Source organism: Stigmatopora nigra, chromosome 10 (genome assembly GCF_051989575.1).
Source record: "Stigmatopora nigra isolate UIUO_SnigA chromosome 10, RoL_Snig_1.1, whole genome shotgun sequence".
Lineage (NCBI taxonomy): Eukaryota > Metazoa > Chordata > Actinopteri > Syngnathiformes > Syngnathidae > Stigmatopora > Stigmatopora nigra.
The window spans coordinates 14,957,881-14,979,236 of NC_135517.1; the positions used below are offsets into that span (position 1 = coordinate 14,957,881).

General features: G+C 41.9%; 2 protein-coding genes across 7 annotated transcripts in view; both read left to right on the top strand.

The window, feature by feature from the left end:
• Positions 1–492: 492 nt before the first annotated feature.
• On the top strand, positions 493–4,743 carry LOC144203731 (uncharacterized). 4 transcript variants are annotated; one of them, XR_013327756.1, is made up of 3 exons: positions 493–717; positions 2,598–2,702; positions 2,840–4,743. XR_013327756.1 is itself a non-coding variant. In XM_077727304.1 (3 exons), exons 1-3 carry the CDS (start codon positions 534–536, stop codon positions 3,428–3,430), a joined length of 912 nt encoding a protein of 303 aa, XP_077583430.1. In that variant the 5' UTR covers positions 493–533; the 3' UTR covers positions 3,431–4,743. The 4 variants fall into 4 exon arrangements, 2 of the variants coding, with proteins under 2 accessions (XP_077583430.1, XP_077583428.1); XM_077727304.1 differs by having other exon boundaries at positions 2,808–4,743; XR_013327755.1 differs by having other exon boundaries at positions 2,601–4,743.
• A 1,422-nt stretch (positions 4,744–6,165) lies between these two features.
• nfasca (neurofascin homolog (chicken) a) overlaps positions 6,166–21,356 on the top strand; it is a 119,819-nt gene continuing 104,628 nt past the window's right edge. For all 3 annotated transcript variants that reach the window (XM_077726276.1, XM_077726275.1, XM_077726278.1), the window contains exon 1: positions 6,166–6,381. The gene's annotated coding sequence lies outside the window, so the exon portion shown is untranslated. The remainder of the gene's footprint in view (positions 6,382–21,356) is intronic.

Genomic DNA, 21,356 nt, shown 5'->3' on the forward strand with positions numbered 1-21,356 from the left:
ACCCTCATGAGGATAAAGTGGTTCAGAGAATGAAAAGACAAAAACAAGACTGTAAAGACTATTAAGTTGTTTTTTTTAAGAAATACGTACTATGAAAACCAAAAAAGAAACAATTAAATAGGATTACCAAACAAAAACAAAACACGTAGATCTCCGGTTTGGCCAAAACAAATATCTAAAAAACAAATGGTGATTACTATTTGAACATGACATTGTACAAATATAGACATTGTGTTAATTGGAAGACCGGGTAAAATATTCACCAATCTGGAGAAAAAAGTAATTGCATTTAGAGTTACGAAATGAAAATTATTTTACAAATAATAGGCTTGATGTAAAACTGCGGTTATCGAGGTCGTCAGGCTTGACGCTTGAAGAATGAATGATTTAAATGATTGTCATGTTATTTGTCTGGCTATTTTCTCAAAGCGCAAAGAAGGCATCTAACACAATACATGATGTCAATGAAAACCATGAGGCTTTCACTTCCGGGTAAGCAGACGTAAACAGAAGGGCGCTCCGCAGTAGAAATCATGACCAAGCTAGAGATGTTGAACGTATTTCTGAATGACCGAATGACCGCGGCCGCCCAGGAGATTTTTGCAGCCGTTAAAGACACCTTTCTTGAATATCAGAGTGAAATTCAACGTTCCCAAAAAGAGAACGAGCGCCTGAAACGACTCCTCAATGTCGCGGTTCAAAGACTCCTGCAACCAGGTAGCAAGAGGGAGAAGCTTAGGGTTGATTTTTTTTGGTCGCACCACCACATGCCTTGCGATATTTTTTAATTTTTTTTGGGGGGTCATTATCGTGGATATAACTTCAAAAGCTACAAACTTTTTGATTAACTTTAGAGAAACAGTCATAAGGGAAAGTCCTCTGGATAAAATAACCATTACGGTATTATACGCAGTTAACTGGGATCATCATAATATGATTTTTATTTTCCAATAAATCGTTTATGTATTAAAATTCAAATATTTGGTTTCAATATGTAACAAGTTTGCTTATGTGGTGAAAAATCAACAAATTAGTAATTGTACAAAAAGTACATGTGTTCAATGGTGAGGGTGCGGCCAAATTGTCATTATACAAGTAAAATGTGATTTAAAGCTTCACCTTGAAGTCTCATCTCATCTCTCATTTTCTGAACTGCTTTATCCGCACTCGGGTCGCGAGGGGTGCTGCAGCCTATCCCAGCTCACTTCGGGCCAGAGGCGGGGGACACCCTGTATTGGTGGCCAGCCTATAGCAGGGAACAATGTGACAAACAACCTTTGACGCTTACACACCATAGACAGAGGTCACATCTGTTCAAACTGGACAGATGACCTCCAAAGCCCTGATGCTGCTACACAAACTCAAGAGACTTCACTCGAAAAGTTGCCAAGGGTGCTTTCGTGCAGTGTGCGTTCTCTGCAAACAATAAAGCAGTAGGTTAAGTTCGTCCGATCCCAGCAATTCAAGTCACTGATGTGACCTCTGTCCATGGTGCTGACTGACCAGTAAAACAATGATCTAGGGAAGCAATAATTCGGTCTATTTCCTATGTAATGCTGATTAATGAATGTTGTTTAATGTCGGCTTTTCTCAAATGAACGTAGTCTCCTATTCAAACAACAATAAATGAACAAACCAATGGCGATAAACACATGGCCTTCATGTTGTAGTAGCACCTCTGGTCAGTTTGTTGCGCTGTCCACTGAATAATCTACCAGTATTGAATAGACAAAATTCCACAGATTTTTTTTCGACAAGCCAGTGTGTGAGGTTAACTCATATTCTCCCATTGACGCCAATAAGCGTCCAATCCATTTTCATTGGGCGATTGGCAGTTGAAGAGCATTCATTCACTGCGCTTATCAACAGTACATTTCAACCAGAGGTTCCACTTTAAATGTATTGGTCGTCTAGCAACTGCTTTTGAACTGCACTTGAGTATGAGTTAGATTTATTGGATAAAGGGACTGTACAAATTAATGAACATATACATGTAAATATGTAACATTACAGCCACAGGTTAATCCCCTTTGTGAAATAAATTGCCCACCCCTGATTTAATATTAAACCTCTTTTTAAAATGCATTTTAGACCACAACATTTTTTGAGTGAGCGAGTCCGTGCGACGAAATGTCCGGTGGCGAATCTGGCGACAAATTTTCCGTCGACCAAACATCCGTTCGACAAAACGTCCGGGGACGAAGTGTACGTCGACCGAGTGTCTGTCAACGAAATGTCCGGGGATGAAGTGTCCGTCGACCAAGTGTATCGACGAAACGTGTGGGCACGAAGTGCCCATCGACCAAGTGTATCGACGAAACGTGTGGGCACGAAGTGCCCATCGACCAAGCGTCTGGCGAGGAAACGTCCGGTAAAGCTTGTCCCCTGCAATTGGCTGGCCATCTATTCGCGTTGTACCTCGCCTGGTGCCCATAGTTAGCTGGGATATGCTCAAGCATCCCCCGTGATCCTTGTGAAGGTTAAGTGGTACGGAAAATGAATGAATGAATGGGATGCTACAAGAGGATGTTTGAATTGTTTAGATATTACGTTTTGTAACTTGAAATTCTCTGCCTATGTGATATGTCACCTTTCAGAAGCTTCCCTTGTCCAGTCCCAAGATCACCACATCTTTGAGTCTGAAAGGGGAGACATTGTGCAACCACAAGTGAAAAAAGAGCGCACGCTCACAGATGTTCCAAGTGAGTGCATGCATGTTGAAATAGACCCAAAAGAAGAACCATGCGGTCATTTTGAGACACAACCATGGTCGGCGTCTCTATTTCCTAAAAATGTGTGTGGTACAGATATTGGATCTTCTTCTCCTTTGCCATCTCAGCCGGAGACACAAAAAGCATTGGACATTGAAGAACAATTTACAGCCAGCAGCTCATCATCCACACAGACTGTCATATTGGATGGCAAAGACTGTCACAGTGATTCATGTGGTCTTGCTGAAAATAGCCACACAACCACCCAGAAAGATTTGTCAGAATCCAAAGGGGACCAGGTTAAAGTACCACATTGCGCCAGTAGAAAGCAAAGTGTAAACTCCCTAACGCTAAAACACATGAAATCCATCAAGTCACCTTCCACTCGTATCTCTCACCCAACCATTCACAGGTGGCACAGCTGTAAAGAGTGTGGGAAAAGCTTCAGCTTTGCATGTCAATTGGAGGTCCACACACGTTGGCACACTAAGGAAAAGCCATACAGCTGCACAGTGTGTCGAAAGAGTTTCACCACAGTCAGCATGCTCAAAAGACACCATCGCATACATACTGGCGAGAAGCCGTTTCGTTGTCATGTGTGTGGCAAATGTTTCAACCAGTCTGCACACCTTAACACCCATTTTAGACTTCACACCAGAGAACCAGTCGGCTGGAGCCGAGTATCATTTCCAAGGAACCGTCAGTCGACAGAAAATTGAAAGACTATTTACCCTTTATGGTACTTGCTACATGCTTAAAGTTGTTGATACCAAACAGAATACCCTTAAAACACAATATTATTAAATTTGACACTATGGTGGTACTTTGAGATACGAGCTTAATTCGTTCTGGGACTGAGCTCGTATGCCGATTAACTCATTACTCAAATGAATGTTACCCATAGAAATTAACTAAAGACAAATTAATTCCCTCTGAATAAACATCAAAAACAGGATTTTGGTTTGGAAAAACATTTTTATGTGTTCCAATTCGCCATCTATTAAAAAAGTAACAAATAACTACTTAATAGTACTGAAATGTGTTTAATATTGCTAAAATTAGACAGATTTCGCAGAGGGGAGAGAGGGACAGAGAGAGGGGGGCACCTTTTGCACAGCAACGCTCTCGTAACAACATCAACAAATTTAAATGAACTTGGATTACGATACACACTCAAAAATAAATTTCATCTAAGCTTACACTAAAATTAATTCAAATTTTGTTTTAATTTGTATACCTTTCTTCTCCCATGTTGGCTTTATTTGCACCCCACCTCCACCCTGACTTTTAGATGCAGCGTATTAAGGGTTGTTTGTTTTTGTATGCCCTTCAAAATATTCCAAAAATGATGCCCACAAATGTCCTCACAATAGGATAACGCATGACCACTTGCCAACGAGAAGTATTATATACGCCATTTGCACTGACTATGAGGGAAAAAAAAACACTGAAACAATTCAACTCGGCACCCAGTGCTCGTAGTGACATTACACGAGGGAGTTGCGACCAGAAAGACAGTGCCCATGATGTTCTTATGAGCAGCCTCTCGCGTCCGCTCTATGCTCGTATATAAAAATTTGTCTCGTATCTCAGATAAATATTTGCCAGAAATTTTACTCGTATCTCAAATTGCTCATATGTTAGGGCACCCGTAAATGATTAGAAATAGTAATCTCAGTTTTGGTTGCGTCTTTGTTGTAATCATTGCAACTCAATAGGCACCTGAACCTCTCAACAGCTATTTTATTTTTTTATTCTCTGAAGAAACTGAACAGTTGTCAAATGTTAGAATGGTGTAATATTGGATTCCCAGTTTTTGTTTGCTGGTTGCGTTTGATCTCTAACTAAAACCCTTTGAGCAGGCCATTATCTATTACTATTTCTCTGCGATCGGGTCCATCCTCCTGTCTTGCGTTGACAGCCACACGCCCTCCCTTTTATTAAAATAGGAGATGCAACCCTTTTAGGCACATATGTATAAAAATGATCTTTGCTGTTCTTGTTATTCATGTGAATAAAATTGTGTGGAGTATTGTTTTGTATTGATCCCTTTGTTTAATGGATAATTATGTTAAATCTGTCAGGAAAGGTCACCAATAATGTGATGTTCATTCCAACCCTTAAGAGGAAAGAATCTTTTCCACCAATGTGTCAATCCAATGTTAGATATTCAATCAGTGGATTGCAGTCAGGTGCTTCTTGTTCCAGCAAAAATCTAATTGGTTGAACTGTCTGTGTTGGATCGGTTGGAACAAAAGCCTTCACCCTCACCGGACCGCAAGGACCGGATTGCCCACATCTGCCTTTTGGTAATAACATTTCTGAATACTTTTTATAAAGCTGCCCAAATATTTCCATGTTTCTTTCAGCCGTAATCATTTTTTTATTCCGACTTACCAAGGCTAATTTATTATTTTCTTCTTCCTGCTTTTGTCATTAGTGGAGTGTTAATGTGCCCCGAGTAACCTATGAGCTAACTAGACACAATGTAAACCTAATTGTGTTTCCAAACATAGAACTTTTGTCAGGCCTCGATCAAACAACCAGTGATCGCCACCGCATTTTCCTGTCATATTGCCAACATTCAGTGCTTCAACTCTGAATTCAAAAGGTTTCCATTTGTGTCAGCTGGTGTTCTTGTGTGCTCTCCCCATGTCCAGTGCTCCCCGTCTTCCCAGTAAGCAGTGACGGGTCCAGTGACACAGATGCTCTGATGTGTGCACCGAGCTCCCTGAGCAAACCCTGTGTCGGTGTGCGTACCTCTTTAAGGTAGTCACATGAACAATGCGGGAACTGTCGACACAGCAGTCACGCGCCAAACTGTTAACCGTTTCCTGCATGGATTTTTTAAAGGTCACCAGGTTTCATTATTTAGCAACGCAGTGTCAACACTGGCAATGCTGTCTGTCAATTTATCGAAACAATATGTGATGCCTCAAAATCAAGCGCTACCAGTAAGGTTTGGTTCTTTAGTTGTTAAGTCATAGTTATTTTTTGAGGGCCTCCCAAGTTCTTAAAATTAATTACCTTTGTATACTGTCACTTCCCGAATCCGCCTGCTTCCCTGCTTTTGGGTCCTACCATGCTCCATACCCCACATACGTCACATCACTTGAATCACAAAAATCAATGGTCTTTCTCATTGTGTCAATTCTTTTCACTTTTCCACTTTTAACTTCATTTCTCCTTGGAATTTCTGAATTAACAAATTGATAAAATGCCAATCAATTGTTCTTTGAACCTTGTAGTATGCAAACCAAAATTAATATAATAAAATATTACTTCGAACTTTCTGTGCTTGTGTATATATAGATACAATATGTTCAACTTTGAATAATTTTGGCATTGCGTGCCACGATGTTGTGGGGCTTGAGCACCTGGCTGGACCAAAGAGAGATTTGTCGCCACCCCCTGGTTTCAGGGTTACTGTGCACCCTTATGGACCAACGCGAGAACAGCTGAGGTAGAGGAGGGTCGAAAAGGAGTGTCTAAACCAAGAAGTAAGTGGTAGAGCATTAGAACCTGTGCCGCAGTCGCAGGAAACAATCGACCAACCAATCCAGTTTCAGTACCACGGACAGCGCGGAAAGGAAGTGGCTGTAACTCTTATGCTACCGCAGCTGCAGAGCTGAAGGTGGGCTATTTCCCAAAGAGCGTCGGTCGAGCCCAGGTAAAGACCCTTCCGTACTAAACGGTATATGTGTAGTTGTGACGCCCATTACGGGGACGTATTGGCACCCGGTGACATGTTAAACACAGGATACGAAATATGACAACATCTCAAATACCGAGTCGGTTATGTTTTCACTTTTGCGCATCAACTGGATGATGCTGCAAATTTGGGAGCTTTTTTGTCGCTCTGCGCAAACTGGAGCTACTGTTCGTGGATGTTTCAAACCCCCATGAAAAGAATAGGCCTCGCTGCACCATCTGCGTCTGCGGTGTCCTTTCAGTGTCTATGTGACGTAAGCATACAGTGGTTGTCTTTGCAGAGGATGTGCCAGAAAAAAATAGCCAGCAAGTTGTATTTTCGTGGGTTAGCTCTTAAGCTGCAACATCGGATGCAGAGGGGGAAAACTGTCTCACTGCTACACAGCAGTGTAAAAATGGTAACGGGATGAGCTAGTTTCAAAGCAATGTGTTATGTCACATCTCAACACATGGACAGCCTCATCTAATAGGTTAAGCCGTGGATATGTGTGCGCACAATGCAGTAGATTTACACAGTGACATTGGACCTAATTTATCAACCTTTAAATGAGTAAAGTGGTGTACATAATGTATATTCACAATACCTTATCAGTACTTGGACACACAAATAATGACAATTCTGAGGGCCTGTGAAGAACAGGTTCGAGAAATGTTGGCGGCGTCAATCACAGGCCATAATGAGCCAAATAACCATAAGTTCCCACTTTTCTCATCATCTCATTTTCTGAACCGCTTTATCCTCATTAGGGTCACGGGGGGTGCTGAAGCCTATCCCAACTGAGTACGGGCCAAAGGCAGGGGACACTCTGAATCGGTGGCCAGTCGATTGCAGGGCACAAGGAGACGGACAACCATGCAAACTTACACTCATACTTAGGGGCAACTTAGAATGTCCAATCAGCCTACCATTAATGTTTTTGGAATGTGGGAGGAAACCAGAGGACCTGGAGGGAAAGCCATGCAGGCCCGGGGAGAACATGCAAATAAGTTTTGCAAGCTCCACACAGGTGGACCAACCTTGATTTGAACCCAGGACCTCAGCGCTGTGAGGCCGATGTGCTAAGGACTTTCTCTACCGGGCCACACTATTTTTAATATATTATTTTATATTGTCAAGGGAGAGGAAATTCCTTTTCTCATTGATGATGTTGACCACCACACTTTAAAGTCTCTATCTAGTTAGTTAGCTAGTGTATAGCCCGCTTTCTTCAATAATCTAATGTCTTACTTACTATGTCTCAGAGTGGTTTGCTCTGAGAGATAGGGTTGTACCTGGGCATATGCTGAGACATTACTCACAGGTCGAACTGTTGACTTATTTTCTTGCAAAATCTCAAATTAAACCCTGTCCAGGTAGCTCTTTGCTTTGAGATGTAGTACTTTGATTACCAGTTCTCCTGCGCCGACCTCTTACCTGGCCATCTAACTCTCCTCTATCTTCACCACATTGTTTATCAGAGTTCCTCTTGTATGCCTGGATTTGTACAATTTATACAAAGTTACATTGTTAAAAATATGTTCTTGCTTCATACAGTTCAGGCTTCAGTATTCTTTAACTATACAGATAATGATTCTGAGTCCTTGAGTGAGCCGCATCTAGTGTAGGGAGGCCAATTTATTGACTAATGTAATAAGAGTTGAACGGATGTGCGTTCCGGTACCGGTAGTAAGAATAAGCTGAGGTACGTACTCTCTGTGTCTGTGCTCGCCAAATACACCCCCAGTCAAAGGCTTTGAGAAGCGTTCTCATCCGACTTGACGGTCAAGTGCCAGGAGCACAAAAAAACTTGGGTTTCAAAAACACTTAGGATGTATTTTAAAAGAGACAACCTACAAACTAATTCTTAAAATGAGACAAAAACCTACACAGAATTTCATTTTTATGATGTGTAATAGAGTAATACCTCGATTATCACGGTTAATGGGGGGTTGGACCCTCCCTGCTCAAAGTGAAAATCCACGAAGTAGAGGGTCGCCCCTATTAAAAAAAAGAAAGTGCAGTGCTGAGTGCTATTAGCAAGAGTGGCTTCTGGTTATGAGTTTGAGCGTGGATTTGAACTTTAAGAAAAAGGGAGAACATCCAAATTCAACACAGGAAGGTCAGAATGTGGGTTTGAACCGTTGATCTCAGAGCTGGAAGGTGGATGGATACAGTAACCACTCCCACCTCACCTCTTGCCTGAAGTCAGCTACAATAGGCTCCAGCATCCCCCACGACCCTATTGAAGATAAAGTGGTTCAGAAAACGAGATGAGACAATACTACTTTTTTCACTCCTAGTCTTTTAATTTTATTTTCATTGGCATTTCCAAATGAAGGAAATATCTGATTTCATCTCTCCAGTTGAGAGCAGCAGAGAGCTGCTGAGAAAGTAGAATTCTAAGGAGATGTAGACTGTTGAGTCTTTGTTGCGATTTTCGGGTTCATCCCATTAGAGGTCGCCACAGCGAGTTATACTCAGATTATTATTTTAATAATAAGTGGTCAAAGTGGGGCGACCCGGCGACTGAGTGGTTAGCGTGTCGGCCTCACAGTAGGGGACATGGGTTATAATCCTGGTCGATCCACATTTGTGGAGTTTGCATGTTTTACCTTGGCCTGTGTGGGTTTTCTCCAGGTACTCTGATTTCCTCCCACATTCCAAAGACATGCATGGTAGGCTGATTTGAAACTCTAAATTTCCCCTAGGTATGAGTGGGAGCATGGATGGTTGTTTGTCTCCTTGTTCTCTGTGAATGGGTGACACCAATTGAAGGTTTCCCCCACCTCTGGCCCAAAGTCAGTTGGGATAGACTCCCGGACCCCCGCAATCCTAGTGAGGATAAAGCAGTTCAATAAGTAGTATAAGTAGTAGTAATAAGTCTTGATTAGGTCGTAGGTTCAGAATTCAAGTTGAATGATAAGAAACAGATGTAGTCTGTTTGTCTTGGCTGATATGGCTCTCTAGCGCCTTCCAGAGGGCAGCAGGTTGAAGTGTAAGTAGTGTAAGTCGGCATGTGTATTGTCTTTGATCCCAGCTGATAACTATGTATGTTCACACTATGGTCAATTTAGAGTGTTAAATGCAACTTATCCATAAAAGAATTAAAATATTATTATTATTATTTTTAGCTGGGCTAGAAAATGACTTCATCTAGGGTTTGTGACTTGACCAGGAGTAAGGATTGCCAGCTTCAGTGTGTAATGCAATGTGAAATTCATTCAGTCACTAATTTTACAAACAACTTATCCTCTTAAGGTGCGACCCATGGGCTCCACTTCATCCCAGCTAACAATAGGGACGCTCTTACTCATACCTAGGAGCTATTTCGTGTGTTCAATCAGTCTACCATTCCTGTTTTGGGGATTTGGGAGTGAACCGGAGTACCTGGACAAAACCCACGCAAGCCCGGGGAGAACATTCAAACTGAGAACGAACCTTTGACTCCAGATCTGAACTGGCTGCCCGCAATGGAAAGCATCAGCCATAAAAATATAGATTTTTCCCAGAAGTTTTTTTGTTCTTCCTATTGTTTCTTTGCATGATATTAGATCATCTCTACTAATTTATACTCCATCCTATTTTTACACTGCTTGTTTTCATTGTCCAAACAATTTAGTGAACAGCACACTTTTACCATGCCACTGAGTCTAAACTCTAAAGGGAAGGAGGCTGTTTGCTTATATCATTCAAATTTAGACCAATTAGTTTCCTCCAACGGAAAAGGCATTTGAGCTCAAGTTTGGGTAAATTGATAGACAGCGGCAAACCTGTACAAAACAGATCATGGGGTGCGATGTGATTCTTTGCACCAATCAGCAGGCTTCTCTATATTTTCTCTAATGCCACATTATGGGTAATAACATGAATTCATCCAAAGAGATTTGTACTGTGGAATAGACTTTGAGACCACCTTTCTTTATTCGTGTTCATGTGATTTTTTAATATCTGCAGACAAAGCAGCAATGAGAAAAGCTTGTTAGTAGACAAAGGTCACATCTCAGCTGTGATAATTCCCACTGACAAAACTTTAACAACGATTTGGCCACAGCCTACTTTCTAAATAGAGCTCCCCTGTAGTTGTCATGATCGCCTCGGGTACACTGCGAGAGAGAACCTCCCATGGTTAAATGAAGCCATACAGCAATTAATGAAATAATGAGACAATGGTCTGAAAATATCACTTAAGACAAAAAGGATTAATGGCAGAAATTTACTTCTCTGAGAAATAAAGTAATAAAAGAAATTCGATCTGCAAAATCGAATTTCTTTATGAACATATTTAGTACTGTGCAAGAACACAAAAGAGATCTGGAAAAATATTCAAAACTGTCCGGAAATACTTCAAAGCACAGACAAATGAAGCAATTGTAGTTGAAGGAAGAAACAATCACCGATCCAAGGGACATTGCTTCAACTTTAAATGATTATTTTATAGTCTCCGCTAAAGAACTGACACCTAACAACATCCCTCAGATAGAATATGACCCACCACTGAACACTAATGAGCCCATTCTTAATCTGCACTTACTTATGCAGTCACAAGTTGAGAAAGCCGTACAGTGGGACCTCTACATACGAGCAGCTCTACCCACGAGATGTTCGAGATACAAGGAAAATTTTGAGCAAATAATTAGCTCTATATAAGAGAAAAAATTCGAGACGCGAGAAAGCCAGGTGGCCATGACATGAGAGGCTGTTTATCATTGTAGCGCATGGGTTAGTCTTTTTGCCGCATCTCTTTAATGTATAATAGATATCTATGAGCACTGAACGGTTTCTTCACACAAGTTTCTCCTACACATGGACCAGAAACGCGCATCGATGACATATCCTTACACCTGCGAGAAGGCCTTGGTGTCACCAAATTGAATTCTGATTGGTTAAAGCAACAGACTTATTAAAGCTTGTTTAATGCAGCAAAGTCTGCAGAACTGATGGTGAAGGCCTTGAGGCAGATTTCTAACCCTGGCAACAAATAATGGTTGAAATGTGATTGGTAAAATGCTTCAATATGAAAACACACATCTGGGAGCAGTGCAACCAGGGGGAAAACAATGAAAGGAAGCTGAGAGACAATTTGAAATAATTCAATAAATATTGATGGACAAAATATATTATATGATTCAGATATTTCTTAGGCCCGCCACTGCCATTGTTCCAGTTATTATTTTTGTATTTTGCGTCTTTAGTTTCGGTTGTACTGCTTTTTGTTACAAACATATACTCTATCCATACTATATGTTTTTGGCATGCTCCTTTTGTTCGATTTATTTGCCTGAATTGTGTCTGGATCCATCTTTCAACGGCTTGCTGTTGTCACCAAGTTTGTGTTTGTACACACATGTTGCTTAGAAGAATAACTCATGGCTACTTAAGAACATATCAGCTTTGTTTTTCTTAAAACATGCCTGAATTTTATATAGCGAATACTTTTGAGTACATTGACCTGGATCATCATTTAGGCCTGTGATTAACGAATCCTAAATGTAGACGTACGCCAACTGACCAAAGTAATTGGAATACTGGATGACCATTCTGAACTAGATTTCCCAGCAAAGTTTGAATAAAGTTCAAAAAATACTTTTCTACCATCACTTAAATCAGTGCAATAAAAACGCAATGTCCTGCGACTCGACCCCTTGCAATTTGTTGATCAAAATATGCAGCCACCAATCAAACGCCGTTTGTGGACTACAGTCCACTCACACAAGTTTGGACAATGGCCTACTTGTACCAAATGTCTCCATGGCTAAGAAGCAAATGTCCTATAATTTTCACCAACAAGGCGAAACTGAAATCTTCTTTACTAATGTCAACTGCATGTGCTTTTGTCTGATCTGCGGGGCCAATCTGTCTTTAAGGAATCGATGTAAGGTTCATTAGACAAATGACCAGTACTTTTCCAAGATTCTAGAACTATAATTGCATTATTCACCAACAAGTAATATGCTCCAAGGTTCTGGATTTTGACCATATCCGAGACCAGTCATTATAACTATCAACTCCATTTGGGCTAAGACAAAGCAGTATAGGACTTTCAAGTTGTTTTTGGAGGAATGCACTCCTGAGTATGGGAACCTTCTCCTTCACAAGGACGTCAGACGGGTTAGTCACAGTAAGATGTTGCGGCGTTTCTGTCCTTTGCTTGGGGAAATTAACATCTGAATGGATAGTTGGGGAAAAAACACAACTCTTATCTAATACACAATGGCTTATTGATCTTGCTTTTCTGACCATCGTGACTAACAAAATGAGCCAGTTGAAGTAAAATTGTGTCTGACAGGATCAGCGACAGGGCCAGCCAGTTTGAACATTTCGGGCAAGCTTTGTAACAGATTTGGGGACTTTGAAAACGTTGAGCATTGTGTAACATTTGTGGCAAACCCCTTTATGTGTGAGGACATAACTGATCTGTCTACTCAGATGGCTGACCTAGTTTGCGTTGATCCAACAGAAACAGATAATTAAAATGCTAAATAATGTGCACCTTATGTCTGAACAGAATTTCTGGAGCCTTGTGGAGTCAGACAGCTATATAAGAATCTTAACGAGGTAGCTCTAAAAATCTTTCCTTATTTAACATGAATATCATTAAGACAAAATTTCATACAAGATTGACTGATGAGCAGCACTCTGATAGTATTATGGTTAACCTAAGTGGCTACACACCACAGTACACCACTCTTGTCTCATCCATGCAGTGCCAGGCATCTCAACTGATCTCATTGTGTGAATGTGATATTCCACAAATTCCGACATTCAAATAATAATTTGAGATTGACATATTTATTCTCAACCAAGCTGCTAACTGAAAATGTTTCACGAGGAAAATTATTTACTCTTTGTTTCATAATTTTGAGCTTTTTAGGCTTACTTGCACATTAGCATGTGTTATGGTTTTGATATAAATGAAACTTCTGAGTTCTACAGATTTTATGTTCAGGTTATAGAACACAATCAAAAGAACCTGGCGTAGTCGGGCCTTTTACTTGTTGGCTCGAATAATGGCAGCTTTCCTTGTTCGATGTCTGAGCTGGGTCTTCCTGGGAGCCATTTCTGGTGAATGTAAAGGTGGAGGGGGAGCGCAGTGCATTAATTTTTATTTTTATTTTTTATCGATTTTATTTTCTGTTAAGAGGCCACTGAGCTTGCAAACTTAAATTTATAAATGGATTTGTGGCGCTATGAAAAATTATCTATTGAAAAATGGGTTGGATGAAAAAGGATTAGAAGACATTTGTTGGTTGCACTATAAAAAATCTCTTTTGAAAAAGGGTTAGAAAAAGGAAAATGTGAGTTACATGCATAGCAAAGCAAACGTGTATACAATTAAGTACAAGATTTAAAACAAATATTTATTTTTCGATCATCAATTTTTGATACTTATCAAAAGTCTTTCAGTACAAAACTGTTACGGCTGGCAGCCTGGACACACCAGTAGGAGGTGTTTTATCTCCAGCTCTGGCTCCACCCCTGTGACAGAGCCCTGCCCAGGCCAAACACAGCTGTAATTAATTCCCCAATCATCCCTCCTGCCCTTATTTAAAGCCTTTTCAGTAGTCAGTTCAGCCCTTCCTTGCCTTTTACCTTGCCTTCTTTCCCTGGCCCTTGCCTTGCTGAGTTGCAGGCTTGTGAGTACGTTACTCCATGTTATATTTTGTATGTGGTGTTAATGATTTTGGGTTGCATAGGGGGACTTGAGATAAGTTTAGACACCCATGGGTATACATATAGTTTGTGCATTTAGACACAGTTATTCCCCTGTCTAGATTATATTACATCAGTTTAACAGTGGCATCCTTCGGTCTTATTTCCTGTATTTTGTGGGTGTTCATTTGGACACCTGTCTGGGAGGGGGTTTTACCGTGTTTATTTGAGGGTGCCACTTTAATATCTCGTGCTTCCCCTATGTTATCCCGTAGTCTGTTTTGTTGACTTTATTGTAAATAAAAATAACTGAAGGCTACTTGCAATGTGTGTCCGAACTCATCTTTGACCGAACCTGTCTGCTGTGATAGTTGCGACTCCCTGGTATATCATACCCCAGGGGGAGTCGTAACAAGTGGGGGCTCGTCCGGGATATCATTAAGATCTGTTATCACAGCAGCAGTTTGGTCATTGGTGGTACGGACTGCATGTGCAGTAGGCCGGTGAAGGCTGGGCAAGCAGAGTTGAGGTAGGCACAGTTAATAGCTATCATTCAGTCTAGTGTAGTGCTGTAATTAGCAGGATGGACTTTGATGCGGAAGAGTTCCTTTTTTTTAACTTGGCACTGTAGATCAGGTTGACCAATGTAAGAGGAGAGATCTGTTAGGTCTTCCGCTCATCTAGGGTTCACTCTGTCCAGGACTACCAGGCTAGCTGAATTGAAGCAGGAGGTTATCCATATATTAATAGCAGTGCAGTACTTAGAAGCCACAGGAGGAGCATCTGCGGGTGTTTCCTCTCAGTCTCTGGCCGATTCTGAGGAATCAGGCAGGATGGAGAAAAATGAGGTAGGCAGGGATGGTGTCACCTTGAATGTAAAGGCTCTAGTTATAAATCCCAGGGCTTGTTTAAAAGGAAAACCAGAGGGATATGGTGCTGTATCTATTGGGGAAAATGCCCCCATTGCTCTAAAGATATTACGTATGCAAAATGAGGCTAGGGATAGGGAGTATGCTCATCAGCTGGCCCTCAAGAAAATGGAGTTTGATTTTCAGTATGCTCATCAGCTGGCCCTCAAGAAAATGGAGTTTGAGATTGAACTAAAAAGGCGGGAGATTGAACTCTTAAAGAGTACTAATATGGTAGAAAGTAGGGGGTTTAAAGTTAGTGAAAGCCTTCCGCTTGTACAGCCTTTCAGTGAGACGAACGTCGAGGCGTGGTTTGGTGCGTTTGAACGGATAGCACTGTCCAATAAATGGCCAGAAGAGGGCTGGGCTCTAGTCTTACAAAGGAAACTGTCAGGGAAAGGCCTTGAAGCTTTAAGTACACTGTCGATAGAAGACAGGTTGGTATATGATAAGGTAGCTAGAGCAGTGTTGCGCGTTTATGAACTGGTGCCTGAGACGTACCGCCAAAAGTTCAGAAATCACAAATTAAAGCCTGGACAGGCCGTGGCTGAGTTTGGCCATGAGAAAGAAAAAGCTTTGGAGCTTGAGCGTGTAGAGAAAGCACGTGTAGCTCAAGAATGGCTTGAGAAAAAAAAAGCTTTGGAGCTTGAGCGTGTAGAAAAAGCACGTGTAGCTCAAGAATGGCTTGCAAAAGAAAAAGCTTTGGAGCTTGAGCGTGTAGAGAAAGCACGTGTAGCTCAAGAACGACTTGAGAAAGAAAAAGCTTTGGAGCTTGAGCGTGTAGAGAAAGCACGTGTGGAGCAAGAATGGCTTGCGAGAGAAAAAGCTTTGGAGTTAGAGCGTGTAGAGAAAGCACGTCTTGAGCAAGAACGGCTTGAGAAAGAAAGAGTTTTGGAATTTAAGAGGCAAGAGAGAGAAAAAGCTTTGGAGTTTGCACGTCTAGAGAAAGCACGTCTTGAGCAAGAGCGGCTTGAGAAAGAAAGAGTTTTGGAATTTAAGAGGCAAGAGAGAGAAAAAGCTTTGGAGTTTGCACGTCTAGAGAAAGCACGTCTTGAGCAAGAACGGCTTGAGAAAGAAAGAGTTTTGGAATTTAAGAGGCAAGAGAAAGAAAAAGCCTTGGAGCAAGATCGACTAGAAAGAGAAAAGGCCTTAGAGCAAGATCGACTAGAAAGAGAAAAGGCCTTGAAAGCAGAGCGAAAAGAAAAAGAACTGATTGAAAGAGAAAATATTTTGGAGCAGGACAATTTAGAAAGAAAAAAATTGGAGCAAGAGTGGCTTGAAAAGGAAAACGCATTCGAAGAAAGAAATAAAATAGCACAATGCATGAAGAAAATGCCCGCCGCGAGGATCAGCCTGCAGAAAGAACCCCAAGTTCCGGTGCCGGCCGGCCTTCCAGGCACAGTTCTTTCTAGCACTGTTCTGCCAAGCACCGTTCTGGCCAGCGACTGCCCGCCCAGAAGTGGTAGCAATGCTCCGGCGCCCCTGGACGATGGTGCCGGCAACTGCAAGAGCGGCAAAGCTCTGGCACCCCTGGACGAGGGAGTTGGCGACCCTCCGAACAACCAGGGTAAGGTGCCTGACCGTTCTAAAATTCTAGTGTCTCCTAAAGGAAGGGGGCTTGGCCAAAACTTAGAGGACCGGCGCGGACGCCCACCAGACCGGCCACGCCTTGTCCTCGGCTGGCGTGGACGCCCGCCAGATCGGCCACAGCTCATCACCGGCCGGCACGGACGCCCGCCAGACCAGCCAGGCATTGTCATCGGCTGGCGCGGACGCCCGCCGGACCGACCTCTTCCTCGTCTCGTTTCTGGCTGGCATGGACGCCCGCCAGATCGGCCACGGCTCATCACCGGTCGGCGCGGACGCCCGCCAGACCGGCCACGCATTGTCATCGGCTGGCGCGGACGCCCGCCGGACCGACCTCTTCCTCGTCTCGTTTCTGGCTGGCATGGACGCCCGCCAGATCGGCCACGGCTCATCACCGGCCGGCGCGGACGCCCGCCAGACCGGCCACGCCTTGTCATCGGCTGGCGCGGACGCCCACCGGACAATGCCCTATCTCAAGTTTAGGAGAGTTTTAACAGGAGTGTATTGATTGATTGGGGCAGGTTGGTGGTTCGGTTTCGTCAACAGGTTGACTCTTGAGGGGGGAGGTGTTACGGCTGGCAGCCTGGACACACCAGTAGGAGGTGTTTTATCTCCAGCTCTGGCTCCACCCCTGTGACAGAGCCCTGCCCAGGCCAAACACAGCTGTAATTAATTCCCCAATCATCCCTCCTGCCCTTATTTAAAGCCTTTTCAGTAGTCAGTTCAGCCCTTCCTTGCCTTTTACCTTGCCTTCTTTCCCTGGCCCTTGCCTTGCTGAGTTGCAGGCTTGTGAGTACGTTACTCCATGTTATATTTTGTATGTGGTGTTAATGATTTTGGGTTGCATAGGGGGACTTGAGATAAGTTTAGACACCCATGGGTATACATATAGTTTGTGCATTTAGACACAGTTATTCCCCTGTCTAGATTATATTACATCAGTTTAACAGTGGCATCCTTCGGTCTTATTTCCTGTATTTTGTGGGTGTTCATTTGGACACCTGTCTGGGAGGGGGTTTTACCGTGTTTATTTGAGGGTGCCACTTTAATATCTCGTGCTTCCCCTATGTTATCCCGTAGTCTGTTTTGTTGACTTTATTGTAAATAAAAATAACTGAAGGCTACTTGCAATGTGTGTCCGAACTCATCTTTGACCGAACCTGTCTGCTGTGATAGTTGCGACTCCCTGGTATATCATACCCCAGGGGGAGTCGTAACAAAAACCAAGCTCAAAACACTCACTGATGTTAAAAGTACAACCTTGTAAATGTTTATGAAAATCGGTCCACCCGTTACAGAGAACGAAGGGTATGGACACACACACACACACACACACACACACACACACACACACATGGACACGCACGCGCACACACACACACACACAAACTTACATTTGTATGTAAGTGTAGATTATGTTTGTATCGTCCAAATCTAGTTATATATCTAACCTTTCAACTTTGAACTGGGTATGTAGGCCTGTGTGATCTCAAAGCCCACAACTAATTCCCCACCTCTTGCACAACGATACAAAGGATAATAAAAACTGTTCTTGTACAATTAAGTGTATCGGCAAATATTGTGATGTCTATTTGCATGTCTAAAAGTAGCTCACAAAGGAAAGTTTGTACACCTCTTTAATAGATGACAAAAGGTGATTAGAAAAAAATAAAATATCAGCATCATTTAAGCATGAAGTTTTTTTCTTTATAAACTGATATTGAGGAAAATATTATAAAGCTTCTTAAAGGGATGAAACATTGTATAATAATGTGATGATATGAGAAGCACAATATGATACATTGCCACTCTTTGCACGGATCACAATCTTATTCTCTTGTTGTCGTCTGTCACCAGCTCTCACAACCCCCTTCTTTCTTTTCAGCACCTCAACAGATGGGCAGTAGGCATTTCTGACTCTGCCTCTCCCTTCCTTCTCTTTCTCTCCCTCTCTCTGCGGGGAGCAGCTTTTTGATAGTTTCACTAGGCCCGCGATCTACATCCCCTCCCGCCGCCTCAGGGGTTCGCTTCCCATTGTCTCTATTGTTTGGTCATGAAAGTGGGTTAAGACAGACAGCAGCAGTGGACAGAAGGGATGAAGGGCTAAGAAAGCTGGGGGCAGTGATTGCAAAAATGACCAGATCAACCTACAGTGGAGTTCAAGATTGATGGTGAAATGAGGAGGGAAGGGTGAATTTGTAAAATAGAAATAGATTAGTGAGATGAGTTGGATAAAACACATAGTGGCTGTTGATAAAAAAAAAAATATATGGACATAGCAGACAACTGCGACATTTAGATGAGAGATTATTAATTAATTAATTCATTCATTTTTTCTGCCGCTTTATCCTCATTAGGGTCATGGGGGGTGCTGGAGACTATCCCAACTGACTTCGGCCCGGAGGATAAAGCGGTTCGGAAAATGAATGAATGAAGTATACTCCAAAGCACTATGACTTGAAACATGACTAAAAAACACACCCAACGAAGAGGACAAAATCAATGTCACAAAACAAGTTAGCAAACTCAGGTTGCCCGGTTTACCTTTCACGATCTCTTTTACTGTTCATGATGCCTGAGGAAGAATGGTAGCTTTAGTGATGCTGTGGCAAGTGATAACATTCTGACACAAGACAAAGGAAACACCAGCGGCGGGCCGCCAGGGCCTTCAAGGCCTTCTCTGCTGGCCTTAAATATCTGAATCATATATTATATTTTGTCCATCAATACTAAATAATTCCAAATTGTCTTTCAGCTTCCTCTCATTGTTTTCTCCCTGGTTGCACTGCTTCCAGATGTGTGTTTTCATTTTGAAGCATTTAACTAATCACATTTCAGCCATTATTTGTTGCCAGGGTCAGAAATCTGCCTCAAGGCTTTCACAATCAGTTCTGTGGGCTCTGCTCCATTAAACAAGCGTCGAGAAGACTGTTGCTTTAACCAATCAGAATTTGATTTGGTGACACCAAGGCCATTTCGCAGGCATAGGGATACGTCATCGCTTTCACCAACTATGATTGGCTAGTGAATATAGTAGGTGGACCAAAGCCAAAGTGAGCCAGCAGAGATCTCAAACTCCACCCACAATGGCCGACAGAGGAAAACAAATAGTGGTGGCAGATTTACTCACAAAGCTATTTTACAGAAAAAAATGGACATCATTAAGAAAGGGTGGTCAACTCCTAGCAAAGCTAGTAAGCCTGTTACAGCCGGGAAAAGGGTGTGTCCGCCACTTTCAGAGCGTATCATGAGAGCTACCTAGCTGTATTTGAAGCGAGCTGCACAAGCAAAAATATCGTTGTGTTGATTTAAAGCCATTTTCAAGAAGGACTCTGCCAGAAATACGACAGGACAGGCTTGACTTTCATCATTAGCCTCGATGGCAGGAAGATGGATATTGTGTACAGTTAAAAAATATTTTTGGTGAGTAAAATATGGCTATATTCCTAAACAATATTTTAATTGTATGAGGTTAATATTGATTATTTTTAATTTGTCGCAGCTGTAGATGCAGTAGGGTTTTTATCGCCATAAAATAGTTTGAGTGTTGGATTGAAGACGTCGCCAGAATATGCACGGACCGCGACTGGGAAAAACTGACTATTTTTACACAGTAGGTAATAAACAGATGGAACCAATTGGTGACCAGGGATGACATGAAAGAAGTGGCAAATGCTCTGAAATGAGGAGGTTAACACCTTCAAAATAAAACAGGCAATGGTTCCACAACACCCCACAGCAGGACAAACCTCACTGTGTGTGTGACATATATGTAAAGTTTTTACAATTTTTACAAATGTGCCCTATGAGTTAGGAGCTTGGATGGCAATTTATAAAGAGAAGCTTATTTCTATTTGTTTGTAAAATTATCTCCAGGTATTTATCCTTAAGTGGGTTTCCATTTTCTAATGCAGTCCTCTGGAGGTTAATGCTAATGGGACCAATAATTGTTAATGCTTTCCCTGTACGGATTTCAAGTGTTTCACTCATCAAGGGCTGTCATTCATTCAAGGAATGTTTCCTTCATTCTTCATGGCTTGCAAAATGGTAGAATGACGACAATAGCCACTAATTCTAAAACGATATGCTATGGCTAATATCTGAAAGGATATGGTATGGATATAATTAGAAGAAACAGAGAAAAAACCCAATTCTGAAATATACCTAAGAAATTCAGTGTATTTTACTGTGACCGGACCTTTGGTTGGGGTTGCTTTGGGTGGTGTTTATCCCATCCGGGTATATACAGTAATCCCTCGAATATCGCAGTGAATGTAGTCCAGACATAGCCACGATAATTGAAAAATCACAAAGTAGGGTCACCCCTATTACAACTACCTTTTCCCCCCTTAAGTGCTGAGTTCCATTAGCAAGTGGAAGACAGGGGACTGGCTACCGCTTGCGAGTTTCAGCATGGATTTTCATATTTTTATGAACTAAAAAAAAAAAATCTTCAGGGCTGAGTCCTGATAGTGAGCGGAAGACAGGGGAGTGGCTTCCGCTTGCAAGTTCCAGTGTGGATTTTCACATTTTTATGAATTAAAAAAATAATAATAATGATAAGAAGAATTAATAGCAAAAAATAATCGCAAAATGAATTCACAAGTGAAGTCGCGATAATTGAGAGAAGACCTAAAAAATACATTTAAATTATTCATGTTGAACTCTACCTTTTAGTGTACAACAAATGTTTTTCAAAAGGTTTGAAGAGAAGTTTTTTCTTGATGCAAATTTATCCCATGAAAGGGTCCGAGTTTTAGTATTGCGACACGTTTCTAGTGTCAAGCCACGTAATGAGCAGCTGTCACA

What these genes read in the sequence shown, in the direction of transcription:
- LOC144203731 (XM_077727302.1), top strand. Translation starts at nt 534, where the DNA reads ATGACCAAGCTAGAGATGTTGAACGTATTTCTGAATGACCGAATGACC. An exon ending in TCAAAGACTCCTGCAACCAG is followed by an intron (nt 718 to 2,597) that starts GTAGCAAGAGGG and finishes GTCACCTTTCAG; the next exon opens with AAGCTTCCCTTGTCCAGTCC.